Source organism: Triturus cristatus, chromosome 7 (assembly GCF_964204655.1).
Source record: "Triturus cristatus chromosome 7, aTriCri1.1, whole genome shotgun sequence".
NCBI classification, from domain to species: Eukaryota; Metazoa; Chordata; class Amphibia; order Caudata; family Salamandridae; genus Triturus; species Triturus cristatus.
In genome coordinates this window covers 1081071837-1081098523 of record NC_140590.1, presented here as the reverse complement: position 1 = coordinate 1081098523, position 26687 = coordinate 1081071837, and the positions used below count along the sequence as shown (strand labels likewise).

The 26687-nt window shown below is 46.1% G+C and overlaps 1 protein-coding gene across 1 annotated transcript in view; it reads left to right on the top strand.

Annotated features, from left to right (window-relative positions):
* The window catches only part of LOC146811131 (uncharacterized), a 522597-nt gene that overhangs the window by 218740 nt on the left and 277170 nt on the right, over nt 1-26687 (top strand). The window contains exons 3-4 of the mRNA XM_085615037.1: nt 6493-6555; nt 24430-24489. Coding sequence (XP_085471163.1) covers nt 6493-6555; nt 24430-24489 — 123 coding nt within the window. The remainder of the gene's footprint in view (nt 1-6492; nt 6556-24429; nt 24490-26687) is intronic.

The following is a 26687-nucleotide window of genomic DNA, read 5'->3' as shown; positions in this document are numbered from 1 at the left end:
TTCGGGCATTCCCACAAAATATGCAAAAAAGTCGCCAAAGCACCACACCCACGCTTACACAACCCATCCTCAGCATAGCCCATACGCAGAAGCCTTGGCCCCGTCATGTAAACCCGGTGGAGTATCTTAAGCTGGACGAAGCGAAGGCGAGCCGGTATGGCCACCTCCTTCGGAGAGGCCACCGCGGAGATCCAGTCTTCGTCGTCCAACTCCAGCCCGTCGGCAACCCAAGCCTCGCGGAGGCCAGTCAGCAGGCCCGAGCGGTCATTAATCAATTTTTTGTAAATAAGGGAGATCGTGCTGTCCGGAACGTGGCCATCCAGCACTCTATCCTCCAGGGGGGAAGACTCCGGGATGGAGGCGACGTCTGGGAAGACTGAGCCCAGCGCGTGACGGACCTGCAAGTACCGAAAGTATTCACTGCCCTGCAGCTGAAACTCCGTCTGCAGCGTCTCGAATGTTTTAAATCCCCCTCTCGTCCAGAGGTCCCCCACTTTACTGATGCCGATCGTGTCCCACTTCTCGAAGCCCTTCGAGGTCCACAGGGAGCCCAATCTCTCAGACGCGTACAACGGTGATGCCCGGGTCAAACGGTCCTTCCACCCCATAGCTGCGTTAGCCGCGTGCCATACTCGTACCATGACACGCGTAGGTCCCGTCAGGCGGGGGCCGGGCGCGCCAGAGTAGAGCGCTCGATTATAATCGCCACCAGGCAGGAGCATCTTGTCCATTTCAAATGCCGGGTTTAAGGCGGGCCCGTAAAGGCCATGATTAATTGCAGCCAGCTGGGAGGCCCAGTAATACCGTTTAATATCCGGGAGGGCAATCCCCCCGTCGTACCATGGGAGCGTCAACTTCGCCAGGGCAATACGCGGCCTCCCGTCCCAGAACAGGCGGCGCTGTAGACTCTCCACCTCACGGAAGTAGCGCGCCGGGACTAAATCCATAGTATTATGGAGAGCGTACAGGAAGCGTGGCAACGACATCATCTTAAACAATGCCGCCCGGCCGAGCGGCGAAAGCGGCAGGCGCCGCCAGCGCGCGACGTCCTCCTTCAAGCGCTGGAGGGGGGGAAGCAAATTCCGCTCGTAGCGGGCCTCCGGATCCAGAGTAATGTAAACCCCCAGGTACCGAAACCCCTGTGAGGCAATCTGGATCGGACAGCCCCGCGGGAGGACGGGAGCCTCCCCGGAAAGCACATACACACATGATTTAGCCCAGTTGATGACAAGGCCTGAATTGCGGCCGAACGAGCGCAAAACATCAACCAGGACAATCAATGATTTACGCGGGGAGGCTAGGTACAAAAGGATATCGTCAGCGTACAGGGACACGCGGTCCTCATATTCGGGGGTCCAACGGAGACCACGGATGGAAGGGTGCCACCGCAGCCACTCCGCCAGGGGTTCCAAGGCCAGCGCGAACAGGAGCGGCGACAAGGGACAGCCCTGTCGTGTGCCCCGTCCCAGCTCGAATGGGACCGATACTCTTCCATTCACCACCACCTGCGCCAATGGGCCCGAATACAACAATTTGACCCAGCTGATGAACCCCGGGCCAAATCCAAACTTCGCCAGCATGGCCCAGATGTATGGCCACTCGAGCGTGTCAAACGCCATGGTGGCGTCTAAGGACGCCAATATGGCCGGCTCCCGCACAAACGGGACACGCGCGAGCACCCCGTGCAAGCGCCGCAGATTAAGGGCCGTGTTGCGATGGGGAATAAAGCCGGACTGGTCTTGGTGGACCAGGTCGCCCACCACGCCGACCAGCCGGTTGGCTAGCACCTTAGCGAGGATTTTGGGCTCCGCATTCAAGAGCGAGATAGGCCGGTAGGATGTAACCCGGTCTCGAGGTCTCCCCTCCTTGTGGATCACCACGATTGTAGCCAGACGTTGGTCCGGCGGGAGGGAGCCCAGCGAGTGGGCCGCCAGGAACATCGCACGGAGGTGGGGTGCCAGTACATCCGGTCGCAGCTTATACAACTCGATAGGGATGCCGTTCGGGCCCATGGCCTTGCCGGATGCGACCGAGCGTATGGCGAGGGCAATTTCGTCGGCGGTAGGAGCGGCATCTAACGACACCCTATCCTCCACCGAAAGGGAAGGTAGCGCGATATCCCTAAGCAGGGCATGGGAATCATCCTCCGAGCAGGAAGAAACCGGGGAATACACCTCGCGAAAATAATCCGCGAAACAAGAGACGATGTCTTCTGGCTCGGTGACACGCACACCATCCATCCTCTCAATCAGCGGGACCACACGACTCGCTCTCTCCTTTTTATCCAACCATGCAAGCAGTTTACCAGCCTTATCACCCACATCATACAGTCGCCCCTGTTGCTCTCTATAGAGGCCCCTGGCCGCCTCCGTGACGAGGGCCCTGTAGGCCGCCTGCTTAAGTTGTAGGACATGTAGTGCAGCATCCGTCACCCCACCCTCTAGATCACCCTCCAATTCAGCGATTTCGGCCTCCACCCGGGTCACCTCCTCCTGCTCGCGCCTCCGGGCATGGGAAATAAAGGAGAGGGCCTCCCCTCTAAGAACTGTTTTGAAAGCTTCCCACAGGGAGATAGCCGAAGGGACGGACCCCACATTCTCATCGAAATACCGCTGCAAGGATTTAATCAAATCAGCGCGAATGGTGGGGTCGCGCAGGTACCAGGCATTGATTGGAGCTACTCTGCCCTCCCCCCTCGGGAAGACATCAACGTGCAACAGGAGCGGGGAGTGATCTGAAATACCCCGCGCCAAATGGCGCACCTCTCCTACCCTCCCAACATAGGCCGCAGGGACAAGGACATAATCAAGCCGTGAGAGGCTACCATGGGCACCCGAGTGGAAAGTGTACTGCAGCTGCGTGGGATGTTTTAAGCGCCAGCAGTCCACCAATCCCAGTGTATCTAAGAAGCCGGACAGCCACGCCTGCGCCCGGGGGAGGTCCCTAGGGGGGTGATGATCCACGGTCCCAGAAACCACCGCATTGAAGTCCCCCCCAACCACCAGAAGCCCCCCCGGAAGGTCAAGGAGGAGGCGCCCTAGGTCTGCAAAAGTCGTGGACTGTAACCCCGGTGGGACGTACACTGATACAAAGACAACTACTTTACCCTCCATTCTCCCCACTAAGACAGTGTAGCGTCCCCTCTCATCATGGCGCACCTCGTCTATTTCCAACGGGAGCGAGTTCTTCACCATGATGCCCACCCCCGTGAGCCCGACGTGAAGCCCGAGTGGGCCACCAAACGATAGCCACGCCGATTCATGGCACAAAAGGAATTACCAATAAGGTGTGTCTCCTGCAGAAAGACCACATCTGGCGAAAGTCGTTTCAAATACTGCAGGACCACACCTCGCTTAATCCTATCCCCCAGTCCGTTAACGTTCCAGGACAATAAAGTCAGGTCCCTACCCCCCATCACATACAGAAGCCATCATTCGTCCCCCCGAGAGCACCTTAAAAACACAAATACAATAAAGGGTTTGCCTTGCGGTAAAAACAAACAACACCCCACCCCAACCCACCCATCCCAACAGAACTCCCCCCTCCCTGCACCCCTGCATGAGCCCAAATAGCCCCCCCAAAGTGCAGTGTGCCTGTCGCCCCATGAATGATTAAACTAACTAGTCCCCCAGAGGAGGAGGGAGAGCCCCCAAGAGACCCCGTACCACCTCCAGAGGAGGGAGACTTAACGAACAGTCAAAAATGACGACAATGTTGTCCAGAGCAAGGCCTACTATTAATCCCTCAGTCCTGATCCGGCGAGCCCTCCCCTCCAACCGTGCCCCCCCCACCCCCCCGGCCCCGATCCCCGGGCAAGGAGTCCAACCAGTCCCCGGCTGCCTCGGGACGATCAAAAAAGTGCGTGCGGCCATCCACCTCCACCCGCAACTTAGCTGGAAAAAGCATCGCATACTTGAGGTTCAGGTCCCGTAGACGACGTTTGACTCCGAGAAAGCTCAGTCTCTGCTTCTGGACCGCTGGGGTGAAATCAGGATAGAAGTTCACATCCATATTGTCAAGTCTGACCGGTCCTTGTTGCCTAGAAGTCTGAAGGATAGCGTCTCTGTCCCGAAAGTTGAAAATCCGGGCAATGAGAGGCCGCGGAGGGGCTCCGGCCTTAGGTCTTCCTCCGGGAACCCTGTGGGCACGTTCCACCGCAAAGAATTTACTCAGCCCCCGGGGCTGGAGATGGGTGAGAATCAGATCCTCCACAAACAGGTCCGCCGCCGCCTCCTCACGTCCCTCCGGCACCCCGACAATGCGGACATTGTTCCTCCGGGCCCGACCCTCGGAATCCTCCAGTCGACGATCCATCAGGGCGCTCGCCTGGCCGAGCCGGCGCACCTCCTTTTGGAGGGCCGCCACGTCCGCCGTAAGGCCAGAAGTGGTGTGGGCCAAAGAATCGACCCGGTCATTGGTCTTGGATAAATCGGCCCTCACCAGGTCAACATCCACGTGGACCGAGTCAATCTTTTGCGCCAGTGTGTCAAAGCGCTGGTCCACCGAGGCCTTCATCTCGGCGATAGCGCCCATAACATCTCGCAGGGTCAGATCCGCGGGCAGCGTAGGAGCATCAGTCGGGCCCTCAGGGGACCGATGTGGCACCTCGGGAGATCCCTTCTGGAGGGTGTAGCGGTCCATGCTGTTGGACTGATGGGCCGCGCCACGGCGGGTCGATTTCACCTTTGCCCGGTCGCCATCTTGCTTTGTAGACATGGTTTCAGTCCCCAAATCGTGCCAATCACCTCGGAAAAGGCCGACAAACCAGTTCACGGGCTCCGGGGGGGGGCCACCACAAATCCGCAGGACGGATCACAGCCGGCGGGCCAGCAGGGCACCCCAACGAGGCCACACCACCGCACACCGCCCCGCAACCCAACCTCGCCCGAGCAGCAAGGAGGGTGCAAAAGCGAAAGTGAAAGTGCGGGGTACGCGAGTCGCCCAGCCCTGCCCGCCGCTGTTGATCACTTTGTCTCCGGATCGCCCCGCAACTCCAATCCGGGGGGCCGGCGTGGAGAAGGCCGCAAACCTCAATCGGTGCTCCCGCCGGTGTCCGAGGTCCAATTTGGAAACGGAAAACGGGTGACACCTCAGCTCGGGCTCACCAACACAGTCCCCTCATCTAGGACAGGATATTTTCAGGATTTATGTAGGAGGTCACGGAGGTCCTCGGGAGCCTCGCACCTACGCGGCCATCTTGGTTGCGCGCTAGGCTCCTCCCAGATCCTCATTATTGCTCATGAATAAGATTGAGGAGTCCAACTGGCAAGGGAAAGCTCCCAAAGGCAAAAACTGTGCACACTCCGTGCCAAAATATGTGTAGGTTGCTTTTTAATTGAGTTTTGTGAGAATCGTGACCAATCTTCTCAACCAAACAAGAGGGATTAAACAAAAAAAATCCTGTAGCATCTTGAAGGTCTGGGTGGGAGTTGGGTCAGACTTGAGTTGAGTCTTCCAAAGTGTATATTAATTATCTGGTGTCAGCAGATGTTGAACAAGTCTAAAAGGGTTAGGACTGATAGGAGTAAACACTTTACTAGTGGCAAATGAATTGGAAAGGACTACAGAAATATGTGCATAATTAACGTTTTGCCTGTGAAAGGTTTTTTGTGGGGTCTTTGGGACTTATTCCGGGCTCACAGGTAACTGAAAATCCTCCGATTTCTGGAAGAAACTTTGAAGGTAGAGGATAAGTGACAGGCCGAAGTCCTCCCTTAATTCTATTTCAACGTTAGTGTAACTTCAGCTGTTGTATTCTACTATGTAGTCAAGATGTCCTAAAGAAATTAGACGATTTTCAGTTGAAGTTAAATTAGGTTGATCCATCTGGTGACCATTTTTATCTGAGCCGAACTATGGGGCAGATTTACAAGAAAGTGACTCATCTGTACAGATGCATCTCTTTCCCTGCGCCAACATGCCAAATCCTTGCGTCACCATGGATGCGTCGTATTTACAATACGGCGCACCATGGCGCAAGGATTGACAGATGCGTCAGAAATTCTGACGCATCTGTTGATGGAAAAGTCCCGCATTGCTGGAGTCGTGTCGTAAGCACGACGCAAATCCAGCAATGCTCAGGGGCGCCCTATGCCTAACATGCTGCATCACTCCTTACGCCTGCTTCAAACAGGCGCAGGGTTTTTACGTAGCATGGACGTAAAAGTGACTCAGTGAAATCTTGTAGATTTCACTGCGTCACTTTTACGGGGCTTCCTGCAATGGAACGCCCACCCTGCATACATTAAACCTGACGCAGGTTTAATGTGGCGCAGAGCTTCACAACGTGACGCAGCTCTCTAGATGCGTCATTTTGTGAAGGGCCGCATCTTTTACGCTGCTGCTGCGTCACAAAAGTGACGCAACAACGGTGCAAATGTGACGCAAGGGGCTTTTAAATCTGCCCCTATGTTTGGGGTCAAAGCAAAAGTCATCATCAATTTTGTAGATATAATGCTTGTTTTTCACTTTGTACCTTCAATTCTATTTCAGACTGCAGATCCCTGGGCCACTCTAAAAAGTCTCACGAATTTCATATGCTATTACACAGACAAAGTAAGTCAGAATTATTTTCTTTTAACCTCTCTACACTTCTACGTAGAAACATTGGCTAGGCAATCTGTTCAACCCTAGTGTTTAGATAAAGCTTCAAGGGGGTCATGCCTTGGAGGCCATTTACCTCAGGCCAGCACATAAAATCGCTCATTCATTCTGCCTGTGGGAAGTAATAACACTTCATCTAGAGGGCCAAAAAATGTTAGTCCTGCCTGAGAGCGTATGAATACTATCTAGGAAGGGTTCCCTGTATAGATGCCTGGTTTTTCAATGAAGTTCTCACATTGTGTGTTCTTGGTCGACAGGACCCAGTCTGATTTAAAATAGATATTACTAGTTATAGAGAAATTCTAGATACTTACTTGGTCAAATGCTAAAAAAAGTATAGGAACAATGCTGAGGCAGAGCAGTTTTGTGGTTTCCAACTCAGTACCTGTTGAGAAGAAGTTTAGAGGTGCAAATCAACCTAATTTGCATGACATGTCCCATCTAAGGAAAAATTAGGTTTGTGCCAGATCCAAAAAATCAAATCAAAGCGCAAAAGGGAATCGGGAGAGTTCTAATTTAAAGAAATCGATCCTACCAAAGCCCAAGTGATTTCGAGTTAATAGTGAAGCAGGTGTAATCCACAAGCAGGGTCAAATAAATTGAAATATTGAGGGAAGGGAACTACTTACTAGCACACTAAGGGGCATATTCTCAAGGACCTATCGCTGAGTTAGCGGCACTTATCGCCCCCAAAGTGGTGATAAATTTATCTCACCATTCACAAGCTGGTGCTAACAGCCGATATCAATAGTTTACCTGCGATAGCAGACGCAAAAAACATCGCCACGGATGACACCGGCTGTAGGAAGGTGGAATCTGACTATATGGTTGTCCCCACTTTTTGCCTGGTTTTTTGCTGGTTTATGACTTAGTTGGACTGGGATCCTGCTATTCAGGGCCCCAGTACTGCTTTCTCTGTAAAATGGTTTCCATGTACATTAGGTACATTTCTAATTGGATTCTGGAGTGCCTTATAAGCCCTTAGTATATGGTATACTATTTCTAACAACAAAATGTTATGTATTTAACTATTGACCAAATTTGCCAGGTGTATATATATATATATATATATATATATATATATATATATATATGTTAAAAAGTACAAATTTCTTGTAACCGCTCACTTATCTTTTCTATATTATTTTGTGTTTTACATAGTTGTTTTGCAATAGACGGTTACCTGATGAAGGCAGTTTTGCCGAAACGCGCATAGTCTCCATCTACTGCATTGCTTCTATCAACGAATATATTGACCGTATTATTACTTTCATAAGATTTGATCAGCATATCAAATTTTGAATTGCTGCCTACTTGTTATATTTATGTAAATAATCACCATATCTGTGTATATATATTCTACGCCCTTCCCCTTTTTTTGCAAAGACAATAAATAAATGATCTTAAACAAATGAATATGCATTTTTGGATCTATATGTTGAATTGAATGATAGATTACGTTCATATATACACCGTGCAACTATTGGCATATTTGTATTAGAGTTTGCTATTGTTTCTTTCCTAATACTATGTACCTAGGGCATAGGTACCTCAGCGGCCTACCAGGGACTGAAGCATGTATAATGCCACCCCTGGGAAGCACTCCAAAATGGCACCACCGGTCTGCTACTGCAGCCTGGGTAAGGGTGTGCTTTCACCCCTTACAGTGGTATAGGCTACCTATATCACTATCATTGCACACACATATAAAAATAAGTCACTCCTATGGCAGGCCTTAACAATCCTGAATGCAGAGTGCTTAGTTTTTATGTGAGAGGGTGCCCCTGCATGAGCAGAGCCCCTCTGCAGTGTTCGCAGTATCTCCTCTGATGCTGTTTGTGGTGCAGCCTGACCATATACTCTTAAATGCATTATAACCTCGCGGTAAATGCTAACTTTGGGATGGCTGCACGGAAACATGTCGTGTTTGGTGTCAAACGCTTTAGAATACTACCCCCCGCCAGTTCTGGTGGCAGGGGTAGCATTCCACCCTTCTAGAGGCAAAGACATGTTCACACTGGTCTAAACCAGTAGGACTTTCCTCAGCCCTGGCATCACAAAATGGATGCCTCTGCCACAGACACGGGTCTGGCCTCCTGCTGCTGACCGAAACTCCAGCAGGGGAAGCCTGGACAATAGGTTTCCTGTCCCAGGGAGGTGTAACCACCTCCCCAGACAGGCAGATGTGTATTGGGGCTGGGCGGGAGCACTCGCTGGTGCTTTGAAGTCCTGCACTGGGGGCACACTTGGTGTCCCTGTGCATAGTTCAGTTCAAACCGGTTGCAGGGGCTACCTGCCCCTGCTCTGGTGTGAAACTGGACAAAGGAAATGGGTGTAACCACCCCTCTTTCCAAACCCTCCCATAGGTGGGTCCCTAGAGTATGTCCAACCCCCCAAACTTAGTATAAGTATGGGAACCCAGTCCTTGCGACTTTAGATTACCCTGGACGAAACTCTGCAACATATATCCTGGACCTTCGACGTTCAATTCTGACTAGAAGACTGAAGAAATCTCCCTTGGGGTCAAGGAGGGACTCATCTGCTTGGCAGGCACCAAAGAAGCAACTGACCGGTCTGCATCACTGAAGCTCCTGCCGGATGCCGAAGTCTTTGTATCCCCAGAGGTAGATTTCCAGACTTCGCTGAGGCTACCCTGAGTCCACCACAAAGCTGAGGCTCGTAGCTATCGTGGGTGACGTGGAACCATGACCCCTGGACACCATGATCTTTTGCAGCAACACTATCTTCTGGGACTTCCTCGAAGTTTTGCTTTGGGCTCTGAGTAGCCCGACCCTTGAGCACCTCCTGCACTGAAGATTACTGGCCTCCACTCCACGAGTGACCCGTGGGCCAGTTTCAAGTGCGACCGCTTGAGGCTCCTTCACGATCACTAGCCCGTTCGCTAGTAGATCCCCATGAAGGCAACTCCTCTTCTGCTTGGGCTTTCCTGGTTGCTCCAGACATGCCAGGACTTACCCTTGCTGGGTTAGTCCCTCAAACCTTGCTGGTCTGCACAGCAGTCCTTTCTCTGGTTTTCAGTGACTTGCCGTTGCCAATGCTTGTTGGGTACATTCTGGTCGCTGATACCGCAGCACTCGACAGACTTTGTGGGACAGCTTTAATCCGGCTCGTGGACTTCGTCGACACCTCCTGGACCTCGTGGCTGAAGAATCAAGACACCCGTCAACTCACCTGAGGCACCCGACATCTGTGGGCATTGGTGCATCCTGCCATCGGTCACTGGCTAGTGACCCAGACTCTTTCCCCTCTGCTTTCAGGTTCCTTCCATTCTAGATCCAGGCTTGGATCTCTTCGGACACTTCTCCTCTTCACGGCAGCAGCAGTTCTTTGCCAGCTTGCATTGCAATCGACAACGCGACCCGATACCAAAAGACACCTATGCACCCGGCTTCCCTGGATGAGGTAACTTGAGTACTCCAGTGCTCCCATGGGTGCAAACCCTAGAACCTCTTAAGTCTAAAAGGGTTTGGCCCTAATCTTTAAATTTCCAACCGCGACATTGCCCATAGAAGCTAACAGGAACCCGCGGTTGTGTTTACACACTGTACACGGCCCCCGTGGGTCCCCTGTGTCACTACCTTGGGTGGTTCCTTGGGGTCCCAGCGATTCTACAGGCTCTAGGCCTTGTGTCTAGTTCAGTCGAAGTTCTTATAACACTTTAGTGGTATATGGTTTGGTACGCCCCAAGGGCCCAAACGTTTATTTGTGCTATTACTGTTGATTCCTAACTTGTAAATTAAGTACTTCAAACTCCAGTCTCATAAAGAGACTAGAGGGGTGTGTTTTATCCTAAAGACATATATTTTTAATATGTACCTGGTGTGGTTGTTCTTTCATTTGATCATTCAAGAGATTATAGACTGGTAAAACAAGCTGCTTTACATTCCTTCAAGCTTCAAGACTTAGCCTGAAGGCTGCTCTCCATAGCTACAACTAGGATAGCTTTCAATAAAGGTTGTCTTTAACCAATTCACCATAAGGGGTTGTTTGGACTGATACAAGGTGCCCACTAGAACTAGTGCACAGCATATATCAGGCCACCTTGTAGCTTGTCACGTCCCCCCCTGTAAGCGTTAGCGGAGTGGGCTGGCCCGTCGTATGCCAGGCCAGCGTAAGAGTGTGAATAAAAAGCCCTTTGTTCTGGGCGTAGTCCTCTTCCACAATGGCCAATGTGTCTGACAGGGCGGCGACTTTCACCCTGCCATGAGGCCAACACAGTGAACGGTGGTGCCTGCGATCCTGTGCGCCTGCTGCACCCCAGGTCGCTGGTCCCCAGAACCGTCTTGCCTGCCCCTGTGCACCCAGGCCTCACTGCACACCTTCCGACACTGGCGTGTGTCCACCACGTGCTGGTGCAAGCTCCAAGCCCGAGGCCCGTGATCTTGGCAGCCTCCTCAGACCATCCCTGGCCTCCGTGAGACAGGCCCGCAGTACTCCTTTCTCGTTGACGTACTCCACCGCTGTCTCCGGCCCTGAACAGGACAGTACGTAAGTGATAAAACAATACACAAAAATAAAACATAAATTCAAATTCAGCACTAGGGCAAATGATATTTGATGCACACAGTGTTTTATTCACACTGGGCATCGATCCATTGGTGACAGCACTTACACATCATTACATATGAGATTGCCCCTAGAAGGGAACGGGGAATGGAGGGTGGGGTGACAGTTGTTTATGTGAGGATAAGGAAGTGACTACAGGATAGCGTGAGCGTCAAGACAATACATCACTTAGAAAACACGTGGCTCATTTTTTGAGCCTATTAATCATACTTTAACAAAACAATAGGTTGCCATCATTTTACACAATAGCACATTATGGAATCTCTGTTGTTTAGGCCGGCTGACTGGTTAGATGTCGACGTTTTGACCCCAAAAGAATAGTAGGCTGTTGTATCCCTTACGCCGGGGTCTTCATCAGGGCACAAGTGTTGGGGACGGGGAAGGGAGTGATCGAGGGAAAAACATGAAAACACCTTAGAACCATAGTCATGTAATCCGAAGTTTAAATCTACACTTGAATACACTTGAATATGCGCTTAGTCAAAAGGGCTATTATTTTCCGTGGGAAGCCTCAGAACAGAGGCTGCGAATAGAGAAGGGCGCGTGGGCTCCTAATGCGTGAGAGCGAAAAAGAGAAAGACAGCACCTGAAAGATTAAGGTGCAATGTCAGCTAGGAGAATTTGTGATTAGAGAGGGTAAAAAGACCGATAGATGGTCACTTACTTTTATCCAAAGTTAAACATTGGCTGTGTAATGCTGGGTTAGTTGGCTGTTACTGGTATAGTTGATAAAATCCGAAAAGATACAATGCTGATAAAGGATCCAGAGCGGAACCACCTCATAGTCTAAATCTAAATATATTAAACTACAAACTTTATTCGAAACCTCTGTTCTGAGGCTTCCCACGGTAAATAATAGACCTTTTGACTAAGCGCATATTCAAGTGTAGATGTAACCTTCGGTTTACATGACTACGGTTCTAAGGTGTTTATATGTTTTTGCCTATTGTTTTGTTAAAGTATGATTAATAGGCTCAAAAAATGAGCCACGTGATTTCTAAGTGATGTATTGTCAAGTCAAGTCAAGTCATTAAGTCTTTATTTCGATTTAAAATCATGAAAGACAAATCCATAAGAAATCCAAAACTATCAATGTAAGCAAGTTATTTGACATAAAAACATAATGGTAAATTTCATAAACATCAATGGGAGCAAGTTTATACATTAAAAAAGATGATATACAAGAGGATAGCAGATCCACAATGAAAAGATGGATAAATATATAATAAATAATTAAAATTACTAAAATCTCTAAAAAGACTCCCACCATGGTATATATAATCATCATAATTACATTATAATCAAAGCTGCACGAAACATAATATTATTCGCCCCCAACAGCATACAAGGAGACAATTGTCATTGCCTCCTCTCCTTTGCACGTATAACCCACATCCAGCTTAAGAACTTGGCAACGGCAATCACAATGGATTCATTAGTAGCTGTTTTTAGGATCCTTAGTGCTTTGCTGCTTAACATAGTCCCCAGGTTTAAACAGATAGGTTTTAACCATCTGTGCCTAGGAGTTTTATAAGCTGGACAGGCAAATAAACTGTGTGCTAATGATTCATTCTGCGTTGGACAAATTGAACATTTGCTGTGGTTCAGGGTGTGCCATTTACAAACAAATAAATGAGTGGGAAGTGATCCCACCCTAAATTGGTAGTAAAGTTTCCTATCTCTAGTAGAAGTGATAAGGTCCCAATAATTTTCATACTCCACCTCAAGATTATGTTTAAAGTAATCCCTGGATAATGATGGTCTTGTTAAGGCTGAAAAACGCTTCGTTTTAATCATATTCCAATATGCTGCCTTATATTCATGTTTTGCAGGAAAGGGGTTTTCGACGGGATTTACCCACAATCTACTCATCCCCATCTCACATAGAGTGATTTTTACCCGTCTCAGCCATAAAATTTTATGCATGCTGTCAGCCTCCCTAACTTCCAAGAGTGCTTGTGCGTACCTAGACAGCTCTGGGGTAACCCAGAGCCTTCTCCAGTACGCCACCGGTCTAAATTGTGCCATATCTTCAATAGAATAACAGCCAAGATCTAGAAATAGGGGCAATAAGGGAGTTGACTGGGGAAGACCAGTCAATGCCCTGAAAAATGTATTTTGGGCTGTTACTAAGGGGGCTAGATTGTCGAAGCCCCACAATTCGGCCCCATAGAAGATTGAGGCACTAATTTTAGTATTATATATTTTAAGGGCTGGAGCAACAGGTTTAGTGTAAGAGAGACGCTGCTCCTTCAGCAGGGCACCTGACAGTTGGGCATGCCTAAGAGTCAATAATCTAATCTGAGGCTTCCAACTAAGTTTACTACCAATAGTTACCCCCAAGTAAGTAAAGTTCTGAGTCTGTTCCAGGATACCTTCCTTCATTTCAACTCTACCATTAATAACCTTGTGCTTATGTAGGACCATAAATTTCGTGTTCTCTACATTCACTAGGAGATCATGATCCTGACAGAACTCCTCAAATCTCACCAGGGCAGACTGTAAACCCTTCTGTGTCTTGGAGAGTATCAAAGTATCATCTGCGAACATAAGCAGCGGGATCTTCAAACCTGCTAAGGTTGGAGCATCAGTGGGATAGTTCTGGAAATACTGGACTACCTTGTTGATATACAATGAAAAGAGGGTTGGTGCCAGAACGCACCCCTGGCGAACCCCCTTTTCTATAGGGAACCTTTGTGTGACACACCCCTGCATATCCCAACGTACCTGCGCATAATTAGCATCATGTAGGATAACCAAAAAAGCCAATATTTCAAGTGGCATATCTAGTTCCAAAAAGGTTCTCCACATATTGGCGCGAGGGACGAGGTCAAAGGCCGACTTAAGGTCGACAAAAGCAGCATAAATAGTGCCCTGCCTAAAATTACCACACGCCAATAAACTAAGATAAACCTAAAAACCTGGTCAATAGTACTAGTACAAGAACGGAAGCCTGCCTGAAGTGATGACAAAATATCAAATTCGTCCATCCAGGCCTGGATTCGGCTTAGTACCATCCTAGCTGAAACTTTCTGTATGCAGTCAATGAGGCTTATAGGACTATAATTACCTGGGTTGGAGCGGTCTCCTTTCTTAAAAATTGGGAGAATTACTGCTCCTGACCATGTATCGGGCATAGATGCTCCACTGGCAATAGCATTCACAAGGAGCTGAATGTAGGATGTCCAATTAATTATATCATGGAGGAACAGATCCGCCGGGATACAATCCAACCCAGGTCCCCTGCCGCTAGAGACTGATTTTAATGATGTTTCCACCTCTTTCTTTGTAAAATACAGAGTAGGTTTAACACATGGCAATTCAAAATTTTTCTGTGTGGGGTCCGTAGTTGCAAACTGGGCCTTATAGTGAGAAACCCACTGCTCAGTAGTTAAAAGGATTCACTGGCACACGGCTCGATTCACCCCTACCCCATTTCACGAGATGCCTAAAAGTGACCATGCTTCTCCCTGTACAAGCCTAGAGCAACTCTACCCAGTATTGTTCGTCCCATTCCTTTTTAGCTTTCTGTTGGGTCAACTTGTACCCCACCCTTGCCTTTCTTATATCCCCCCGGTTCTTAGATCTTATTGCCCTAGCTAGAATACTATAGGCTTTTCTACATGATTGACCATACCACGCGGCAGCCTTCGGGCCCAAATGAATCTGGGGGTTTTTGGCCATAGTAGTAAAAAAGCCTTTAAGCTTATTAAACAAATCACTGTGGACCTGAGAAACCTTTAGGTTCACCTCCTCTTGAGTTGCACAATTTTGAAGAATAGCTGTTGCACTCACTACTAACTCACTCATTTAATAACATTAGTCCATTTAACTCTCCTTGTATCATTAGTTAAATATGCTTCTACATATGCAGTTCCAGGCACCTGACTAACAGGAATGGTAATGCCTTTGAGCTGCATGGAAAGAACTAGGGGGTTATGGTCGCTCTCGTCAGCTCCCAAACTACCATATCTACTAGGGAGGGCCAAAGTTCCTTGTTAAGGAAGATAAAATCAATGCGACTACTTCGCAACCCATTGTTAAAGGTTTGCGAGCCCTGCCTATCAGAGACGGACCCCCCATATCAGAGACGGACCTCCCATTGTATTGTCTTGATGCTCACTCTATTCTGTAGTCACTTCCTTATCCTCACATAAACCACTATCACCCTACCCTCCATTCTCCATTCCCTTCTAGGGGCACTCTCATATGTAATAATGTGTAAGTACTGTCAGCAATGGCTCGATACCCAGTGTGAATAAAACACTGTGTGCAGCAAATATCATTTGTCCTAGTGCTGAATTTGAATTTATGTTTTGACCAATGTGAATTTTGTGTATTGTTTTATCGCTTTCTGGGACCACTGTTCCTATACCCATGTGGTCTACACTCTGCCACCTCAGTGTCGTTGCGTGCAACGTTTCATGATATATTGACTGCGGCAATGCTATTCGTTATGCAGTGTCACTTGCATTGTCAGTGTTGCTCACAGACATGCTGCGTTGCTGGGTGGGTGGGACAGGCCTCCTCTGGGCACATAATGGATGGGGGCCTACTTGCTGTTCCTAGATGTTCTGCAGTGTGGCAAGGGGATCAGGGACATGCTCCAGAGTCATTGTGGGTGTGTAGTGTTCTCTACTTAGGGTCCTATTCCGATCCGGGTCGGAAAGCACTTCGACCAAGCCGGATCCGGAGTGTTTTCTGACCAAGCCGGAGTCCTGCAGTCCGACCGAGCGAGTACGATGCGGCAGTATGCTGTCGGACTCGGTTTGGTCGGACTCCCATAGAAGTCAATGGGAGACGGTCGTACGACGCGAACATGGGCTCCCATTGACTGAATGGGTACGTCGCGGACAAGTGTGCCAAGTACTGTGAGTACGCGTCGGTGCCATCCGCACCGTACATGCCTGTGTTGGGGAGACCCATGGGTCTCCCCCTGTGTCCAAGTCGTAGAGCTGCGGGTGACAGGGGGTCCGACGCGGACCCTCCAAAGGCAACCACCCAGACGATTTGCGAGCCAGACACTCCGGCTCGCATAGGCTGTCTGACGCATGCATCGTACTGGCTCGGTAGTGAATCACAGCCATTGCACACCACGGTTAGCTTACGACCGAGACATACGGAGCGGTTCGGACCCGGAAACGGGTCGGTCGGTGAATTTCATGTAGCTCGCATCGTACTTGCTCGCTCGTACAGCTGTATGAGTCGGGCGGAAAATACGCGTACGGCGCGTAGTTTTTCCGGCCGGATCGCGTTCGGCGCCCCTCCGACCCGAATCAGAATCGGCCCCTTAATTTTGCATGTGTGCCATTGTGCTCATTTTCCCCAGTCCCCCCAGTCCCTGGTCATTACTCACCCTGTTGCTTTTGTGTCAGGTCTTGTTGGGCAGTGTGGGGTCCCCCAAATCCTGCCACCTTCTCAACACTGATGACTGCGGAGACCATTTACTCCATCTCATCCAGCTCCTCCTGTGGCGCTGGACTCCTACCTCCTGTCTGCATTGCTGGCTTCTGATTGTTGGCGAGTTTCTGCTTGGTTTTGCGCTTCACATCATTCCAGCGCCTCTTGACGTCTTCCATTGTCCTCCTCAGCACTCAGACTGCATTCATCTTGTCCACGATGGACTGCCATATCCCACTTTTTATTGCCAATGACACAGTGGAGTTGACGAACATTGGTTGATGGTGTTCTGTAACCTCTGTTATCAGGATCCTGTTTTCTTGCGGTCTGAACCGCATCTTCCTCTTCTTCTTGTCCTTGTCTTTCACTGACCCGAGGTCCTGGCCTGGTCGTCGGACTTGTAGGGTTTGCGTTGTCTTCTGCACTCAGTCCGGGTACATCCATGGTGCTACGCAGATTATTTATGTATTTTTTTTATTTTTGACTGCTTTTATGGTGCATGTTCACGGATGAGGCATAGAATTGCAGGGCTGTCACTGGTTATCGCTGATTTTTGTATCGTGATTTGGGACATTGCAACTTTTTTCGCGTTCGTGTTTCGCGTTTTTCCTGCGTTGCATTTGTTTTAACGCGGTCATTTGGTGCGTTATCATGGAACTATCACATGGTGCCGCCGTGTTGAGACGGTGTTATTTTCCCGCAATAGACTGCGATATGCAAAGTTACGTTAAGCAAATTTTGCGATGAATAACAACACATGTTCTTGAGAATATCCCCCTAAGTATTCTATTCCTGTGACGTCATTCAGGGGAATCTATGATATGTTTCCGATATCCTAAAATGATCTAATAGAAAAAAAGTCTGCTTTATAGGACTTGGCATTGCTTTATACATGTTGCCTGAAGGTTACTGTGGTGATCTGTGTTGGTCTTATGGTAAATAACAGCAACAGAGCTTTGTGAATAGAAGTATCCTATTCTGCTGCAAAGTTTATGTGGATTTATAGTAGGTTTCTCAGTTCCACATGTTTTTTAGTTTCCCACGGAATAGAAGATTTTCACAATTTTCAGCCAATCCACAAATATCAACTTTCAATATTTACTAAGTAAAGTACAATAATATTGACTACAATAATTCTGTAGACAAAATATCAAAAAAACAGATAGGTATATATTTAAATGTTTTTATCATTAAAACTAACTGTATTAAGTTTAACAACAAATTGATATATATATAAATATAATATATATATATGTATATAAAGTACAGAAAAGTCAACATAAATGTAATAAGTTAAACATATGAATAAATATATAACTTCAAACAAAATCCAATCCAAGCAACAGTATGAAAAGTATTGGACTTTGGATGCTCAGGTTTACTATCCTCACTCCATAATGAGCAACAGCTATGAAAATGTTGGACTTTGACGGGGTTCAGAATACTAGTCCCACTCCAAACTCAGTTAAAGGATAATTAAATCATTTAATAAAAGTAAATGATAATAAACTGTATATCTATATGTATGTGTATATATAATATATTAAAAAAGAAACATATTTTAAATTATAAAATTCACTTATTAAATCATAAAAATCTGAAAATGCATGACTACATTTAAAATTCTTGAAAGATAAAAGAAAAACACTTAAATAACATAAAATATAAATATAAGAGTTAAACTAACGTATACATAATCAATAACTACTAAAACAAATAGACGTTTAAAAACGTTTTAATAAAGAAACTCAAAATATAATCACAAGTACTTGTTTTAATTAAATCCTAAAACATAAATAAAAATACATACAACTTAAAAACAAGAAAAATAATTATTACCATTGTACCTCCAACTTAGGGCCTGATTCTGATGCCGTTTGGAAACCTTCCCAACTGAATGGGTTTGGGAATGGTTTCCAACTGAATCCAATCTGGAGAGTCCAACCAGCCGAGTACGATGCATCCGGTGCTTTCAGATACAATTTGGTTGGACTCCCATTGACTTCAATGGGAGCCTTTGTTCCGACCAAATGCATAGGCCCCAATTGAAGAAAGGGGTGGGTGGGAAAACTCGGGCCCCCTGTGGCGGTCACCCCCTGTCTGCCACACTGTGCATGGCTGGTAAGCGTGTTTCAATATTGCTTTCCGATTCATCAAAAAAAGAGTCAAACCAGCTGAGAGCAGCAGCATAATACCCATTCACTCTAACCGCTTAATTTGGAAAGCAGGATCCACTGTGTAAAAAGTGGTGACAAGGTCTAGCTTTATCAAGGAGTCTTGTTTCCCTTATCCTGGTCCAGTGCAGTCACTAAGCCTCACTCAGTTCAACAATGCTGTCTAAAAGTCCTTTGAGTCTCATCCAATAAACTATGCTTTTCCATCTAGTTAGAAATCCAATGAGCTACAAACTTCTCAACTAACTTAGCAATAGCAGGGATAAGTGAAATAGGCCTATAATTACTGGCCTCTGTGGGATGAGATTTGCTTTTTTAAAGGGTTTGACCACGAGGACTTCCAATGTTCAGACACTATTCCCGCAGAAAGAGAGGTACTAATTAGTGCCTTAAGAGGAGAGACAAACACTTGAAACACACAATTTCAAGTGGCGTTTAAAATATGAGAAGCAGTTTGGATAGTGTTGGACTTTGGTGCGGTTAGAAATAATGTTCCCACTCCTGACTGAGCAATAGCAAGTAAAGCGTTGGATTTTGTAGAAGTCAGATTTACTGTTTCCACTCCGAACTGAACAACATTGGTAAATGTGTTGGACTTTGTAGGGGTTATATTTACTACTTTCACTACAACCTGAGAAAGAGCATGGAAAGTGTTGGACTTTGGAGATGTCAGATTTAAAATTCCCTCTCCAATGTATACAACAGTGGGGAACATGTTAGACACTTAAGGGGGGCAGGTTTACTATTCCCTCTAGACCATAAGCAACAGTACAGAAAGTGTTGGACTTTCAAGGGCTCAGCTATATTATTTCCACTCTAAATTGAGCAACATTAGTGAAAATGTTGGATTTTGGAAGAGTTAGATTTACTATTTGCATGTGCACATCAACAGCAGTACAGAAAATGCAGATCTCTAAAATAATCACATTTAATATTCAAAACCAAAATAATAAAACAAATGCAGAGAATCAAAGTATAAATATAACCATATTGTAAAAAAAAGATCTGAATAATTATCACAGCTGAAAACAAAACATATACAACATAATAAATACGAATCAATGTAAATAAAATGTAGCATTTAAAATCACAATATTAATAATAAATGTAAAAAAGTAAAAATTTTAGATCCATAGACAGACATAACAATAAGCATGATAATTGGAAAGGCAAATTACCTAAAACAGGTATTTTTAAATTTTAAAATAAATAGGTATAACAAAAATGTATAAAATCAATATAAATCATTCATTCATAGACTTTATTTCGGCCCGAAATGCCATAAAAGCAACATAGGTTTTTACAAATCACAATATTAAAATATCAGAATCAAAACACAATTACAGAATATGAAATAAACATTCAATAGTTACAGAGATATGTTGAAACTTGCAAATTAGATACAGAATTTCCTACATTGTAACCACATGGCGTTTAGAAACCGGGAAACTGCAAATACAATTGGAGGGTGGGTGTCATATTTCAAAACTCTCATGGCTTTTTCACACTCTCGAAATCCCAGGTTTCTACATATGGGCTTAACCCAACGTCTCCTTTGTCGGTGGTATGTGGGGCAAAAAAAGAAAACATGTTTTTCGTCCTCTAGTCTGAAACCACAAGCCGGACAGACTGTGGTTTTATTTGCATCCCAACTGGAGGTGAAGGACCTAAGCGGCAAACTGCCCATTCTCAGTTGGAAGTACAGCTTCCTGGCAGCCGGGGGGGAAATCAAGTCCAAGAATGCCTCTCTCCTGTAATTATCTTTGATTAGGAGAAACTGAGCAGTCAACCTTCCAGTGCCAGAACTCTCAATATAATTCACTTATCACTTAAATGACATCATTGTGAAACAGTTTTACCAATTAATAATAAATAATTGCACTTTAGAATGAATACAGATATATTTGAAAATACTTCCAAAGCCTTACCTACAAATCAAACAAACCGACAAAAATATACCATCAAAAACTAATTATAATAAGTTATAATACAGAACAAACACAAACAAAAAATAATCAAAAGAAATAAATAAAACACATTTTGAAATACATGTTCAACAATTATATAAAAGACCGAAATAATTATGAATTGTTCCCCAAAAATATATGTAGATAATTTTCATATTTAATTAACAACTTAACATATTAACATATAATTGATGAATTTAAAGCATTAAAACATATACTTAAAATACTTCTGACCCTGCTCTACAAACTCAACAACCTACCCCAAAATGCAAAATAGGATTGAATAAACGTTTAAAAATCTATTGTTTATAAAATACGCACAAACATGACACAAAAATTTATATTAAAACACATTAAATGTGATACTTTAAAAACATTAAAAAAATTACATACACATTCACTTATAAATAAAATTGACAATAATCCAACTAACCAATTACAAAATATACATATTAAATACACATTTTTAAAATATTAAAATACATTTTTATTTTAAAACACTTCCCACGCTATGAGTGTGACTGCTCTACCCCACGCAGCTTCATCTCTAAGTGCTGCCCTGAGAGACCTGTGCTCTCCTTTCTGCCATAGGTTTGAGGCCCTTGTCCACCCGTAAGCTTATGCCTGCGCCTCATCCCTGGTGGTCCAGTGGGAGACCACTCTGCTCTTCTGCTGTTCTGCTTTTTTCTGTGCCCTCTGCAGCCTCTTTTCTCTTTGCTCCCTTTTTTCTGTTGTGCTCTCTCTTTTCTCTTATGCTCTTTCTTTTCTCTTTTGCTCCCTCTTTTATCTTGTGCGCTCTTTTTTCACTTTTGCTTCGTCTTTTCTCTTTTGCTCTCTCCTTTCTCTTTTTGCTCTCTCTTTTCTCTTTTGCTCCCTCTTTTTCTCTTTTGCTCTCTCTTTTACAGTTTTGCGCTCTCTGCTGCTGCTGGCCCCTGTGGCCCATCCCTCTCCAGCGTGTACTTCCCACCTCCCAGCTGACCACCCTCCATCGACCCCAACTTAATGGTGGCCGATGTGTGGCAAGAAGAACAAGAACACTGACCTGATCAGTGTGACTGCTCTCTCCCGCGCATCTCCACCACTAAGTGCTGTCCTAAGAGACCTGTGCTCTCCGTTCTGCCATAGGTTTGAGGCCCTCCTCCACCCGCATTCTCCTGCCTGCACCTCATCCCTAGTGGTCCAGTGGAAGAGCACTCTGCTCTTCCGCTCTTCCGCTTTTTTTTCCTGTGCCCTCTTATCTCTTTTTTCCTCTCTCTTTTCTCTTTTGCTCCCTCTTTTCTCTTGTGCTCTCTCTTTCCCCTTTTGCTCCCTATTTTCTCTTGTGCTCTCTCTTTTCTCTTTTGCTCCCTCTTCTCTCTTTTGTTCTCCCCCTTCCCTTTTTACTTTCTATTTTCTCTTATGTGCCCTCTTTTTTTCTTTTGCTCTCTCTTTTACAGTTTCGCTCTCCCTGCCGCTGCAGCCCTGGTGGCCCCTCCAGTGTGTCCTTCCCACTCCTGCTACCACATCCCAGCTGACCGCCCCCCCAACCCCTACTTAATGGCAGCCGCTGGGCAGCTGCGTCACTGGTGCACCAAAGGCACGCCTGTCTGCACCCGTTCGTGACCCGACCACCACCAGCACCAGGAACCCTGGTCCTCTGACCCACCTCCGCTACGACTCCATCACCCTTCGCTCTCTCAACTTCAGATGCAGCAACAAATGCCAGCTCTCGACACCTAGCGACACCCAAAGCCCGATCTCCTGCCGACACTGCCGCTGCACCTTCACCCATCTCCGGACTCCAGTAGCGGCCCCCAGCCTACCGGACATCATCACAAACTAACCACTGAACTGTATCCTCCTCAACATGTGCTCCCTACACAAGCACACCATAGAAATCTGAGACTTCCTTAACACCCACACGTCCGATGTTGCCTTCCTCAAAGTAACTTGGACCAAAGCCAACTCTGCGCCCGACCTCGCAACTGCCATTCCCCAGGATACAAGATCTTGAGAAAAGACCGCCCAGTACGAGGCATCGCCATTGTCCACAAAAGCTCCCTCCGCATGACAACCACCGACCTGGACGACGCTATGACCCTCATGGAACATCTCCACTTCCAGAACCAAACCAACCCCAAAACGACTCTAAGCGGAACCCTCATCTACAGGCTGCCTGGCCCCCACGTTCCTTTTACCAACACCATCACCGACCTCATCGCACCCCATGCCCTCGCCTCCACAGACTACATTCTACTTGAAGACCTAAACTTCCACCTGGACAACCACGACGATCCCAACACCGCCCCCCTCCTAGAGACCTTGCCAACATAGGACTGAAGCAACCTGTCACCACCCCCACGCACACAGCGGGACACACACTTGATACAGTCTTCGCAGATCGAAAGAGCATCTCCTACAGCCCACACAACAGAACTCCTCTGGACATACCAGCGCTGCATCCACTTCTCCTTAGGAAAACAGAACACATACTCGCCACCACCAACAACATCCACTCCCTCCTCAACCAGGGCCAAACAGCAGCTCTAATCCTCCTCGACTGCTCAGCTGCCTTCAACACCGTCTCCCACTGCACCCTAGCCACCAGCATCCACAGAAAGGCCCTTGACTGAATATGCTTATATTTCACAAGCAGAACACATTGAGAATTGACTGCTGGAAATAAACAGCTGCAGAAAGCAAGTGAAATGATTCAGCACAGAGCTTTCTGGTGATTTTAGACTTCAGGCCAGAGAAACTAAAAGTCAGCAAGGCTGGGACATGCCACTTATGCATACATGCCAACTGACCCGATTCAGTCTGGAGACTGCTAATTTTGTCTTAATTTCAGCTTTAAACCGCAAGAAATCGCCTTTGCTTCAATATACGTCATTGAGAAAAATTAAGACCCACGATTTTATTTGCTTAAATTCCCTCTTCCTTGTTTCATGTTAGCTTATGTCACTGCCTGACTCATTCTTACCAGACAATCTCAGGCATGATGCATAAAAGCTTTCACGATACATCATTTTCAGTATAGATCCACAATATCTCAAACTTCTGAAATTTTAGATATAGTTGCCCACAGAGAAGCCTTCCTCCCTTTTTTGTAGTAAGACCATTCCCATGCCACTGCTGCAGGTTTTCTAATGGGCAGGTCATGCACATCTTTGGAGATAACACCAGCAGATTTTAACATGGCTTCTTGGCCTGGATGCATTCAGTCACAGTGCATAAACACACTGGCCAGTCTGTCTGTAAAATTCCACCTTTTCCATGATCTAGAATAATTGAGCCACCTCTGAATTTTGAGTATCATGCTGTTTGCCTAATTGCTTGTTTTCAGTCCAAGGAGGACCTGGCTTGGAAGTTCGGGCTTGACTGTTCCCATGAGGCACAGGGTCAAGACTGATTTGCATATTGCTGGGTTCAAACTGGAATAGCATGGTAAGCAAAATAACGATGGATTTAGGCAGAGCTCTGTACTGGGGTGAATGTATGACATTGTTCTGCATTCTGTCCATCAACTGTTGTTTATGCGTTTTGCCTAATTGAGCATCTTTCAGGGAATCATTGTGCAATTCCGTTCCAGCTGTGCAGTTATCCTGATGCCCTGTTCCCTGTCTGATGGATGATAGTTGCATGAATCTATTTTTTTGTAGATGTTTTATATTACCTTTTTCGTTACAATAATCCATCCTTCTCATTGTTTCTTTTAGAATGGTGACATTAACTTGGAAAAAGATGAAACGGTTCTCAGAGAACTACGCAATATATTGGTAAGCTATATTAAATCTTGTGTCTATCTTTTCTGAAAACTTCTCCAGGATATATCATTAGAGCTATTACTAGTGCACCATCTTTACAATGTAGAAGGACACAATTTCCCTACAAACGTAAGCTGTTTATAATAAACCAGTGGCAAAAGAACGCTGCTTTAGAAACTTTATCCATCAATTTAGGAGCGGTGTATTATTTTACTTTATGAATGTTCGTTCTTCAGACTGAAGTATGCAAAAAGTGATGGATGGAATGCTTGAAATAATCTCTGCCACCGGTAATCACACTTGCCCTATCCCAATATATAATTATTTGCACACAATATCACAACAGTTTGGACCCAGTCATATGAAAATCAGTCTTCACCCTGCTCCAATGGGAACAGTCAACCTCGAACTGCCAGGCCAGGTCATCCGTGATTCAGAACACAAGCAATCAAGGACAGGTTTCACCATGATAAGGGCTCATCAGACATGATTATCATTGTTCCAGTAAAACAATGTACATGGAACCCATGTCTAGGTATGCCCTTTCCTCTTAGGGTGACCCGCTGAAGTATACAAAAACTTGTTCCCATGAGGAGTAGGGTAGAGGCTGATTTGCATATGGTTGGGTCCAAACTGAGGTAGCACGGTGAACAAAAGAACAATGGGTTTGGATGCTACCCGGATTGATTGCCAGTGGTTAGACTAATTGCAAGCATTCCTACCATCTCCTTTTGTGCATTTGATGTACCACCCTACATGGCAACAGTATGCCCAGACATGGGTCCCATGCGCACGCTTCTACTGGAACCAAGTCTTATCAGGAGGAAACTGTTCCTAGGCTGCTTTTTTATTTTACGGTAAGGACCTGGCCTGGCAGTTCAGTCTAGACGGTTCCCATGAGGGCCAGGGTCAAGGCTACTTTGCATATTGAGTTCAAACTGAGGTGGCATGATATGCAAAAGAATTATGGGTTGGGATGCTTCTCTGAGTGAATGCCTGTGGTTATACAAATTGCAAGCATTACTTCAATCTCTTTTATTACTAACACAAATACTGTTCAACAAGTCAAATACGGAATTTTAGTATTTCCTTTACAACCGAATACAATGTGTTCAATAGCGAAAGCAATAAGTAGATAAATATGTACCCGGAAGCGTATTCAACAAACAATAAGGTGAGACAGGTTTGTTCCAGCGGCATAATTTGCAGTAATGTACTACTTTGTTCTGACTGACTAGTTCTAGAAAATGATTTTATTAAAAGGATGCAAAACCCTCACCTACTATTGTGACATGCTTCAGTATCAGTTGTTGCTCATCACCAAAGATCTGAGTGATGTACTCTCTGATCAGGAGTTCATAACACATTCTTCTTAATGAAGCACCCTCCACGGTTGTAGAGATAGCTGTTGATCTCTTTTCTTTTAAACATTTTTATTGTTTTGAATTCTTGAAGGACAAGTAAAACAAATATGGCTTATATGGGTGACATAAGTGATTACAGTATGATTTACATATGTGTTAATCCAAACATCTGTAATCGTAATGTGCAATACGATAAGATATTGAGTGCTAAAGGGTTTATTCGCAGTGCAGAAAGCTAATGTTGTCAGTAGACCCATCATGACTTTCTCCATCGGTCCTCTAGGGTATATAACAATTGTGTGTAAAGTGTGCATCAGACTAAAGTATGCGAGGTCATGGACCCCAGACTTTGTTGTATTTGTAGGGGCAACATCTGGCTGTATAAACTGCCTTCTCGAGTGTGCAACAGTGGTCCATTCCCTGTGTCCATTCTAGTAGCTTGGGGAGTGGAGTTCTCCAGTGTTTGGCTATATAGCATTTAGTGATTAAGGGCCAGATGTACTGCCGTTTTTTGCTGTCGCAAACGGTTAATTGTCCCGTTTGAGACTGGAAAAAAGGGCCCTGGCATGTACAAATGCTATTTTGCGAGTCGGTGACTCGCAAAATAGCATATGCAAATCCATTAGAAAGGGGCGTCCCTTCCTAATAGCGAGTCACAATGGAATGTAAAATGTTTTATTAATGAGGCAGGCAATTTGCGACCACATTAGGAATCGCTAACAGTGTCTGAGACACTGCTGTAAATTGCATTTTGCGAGTCGCAAAGTGACGCAATGTGCAAGTCGCATAATATAAGGGTCGTACATCTGGCCCTAGGTAACCAAGATCTATAAGGGTGAAGCTAGT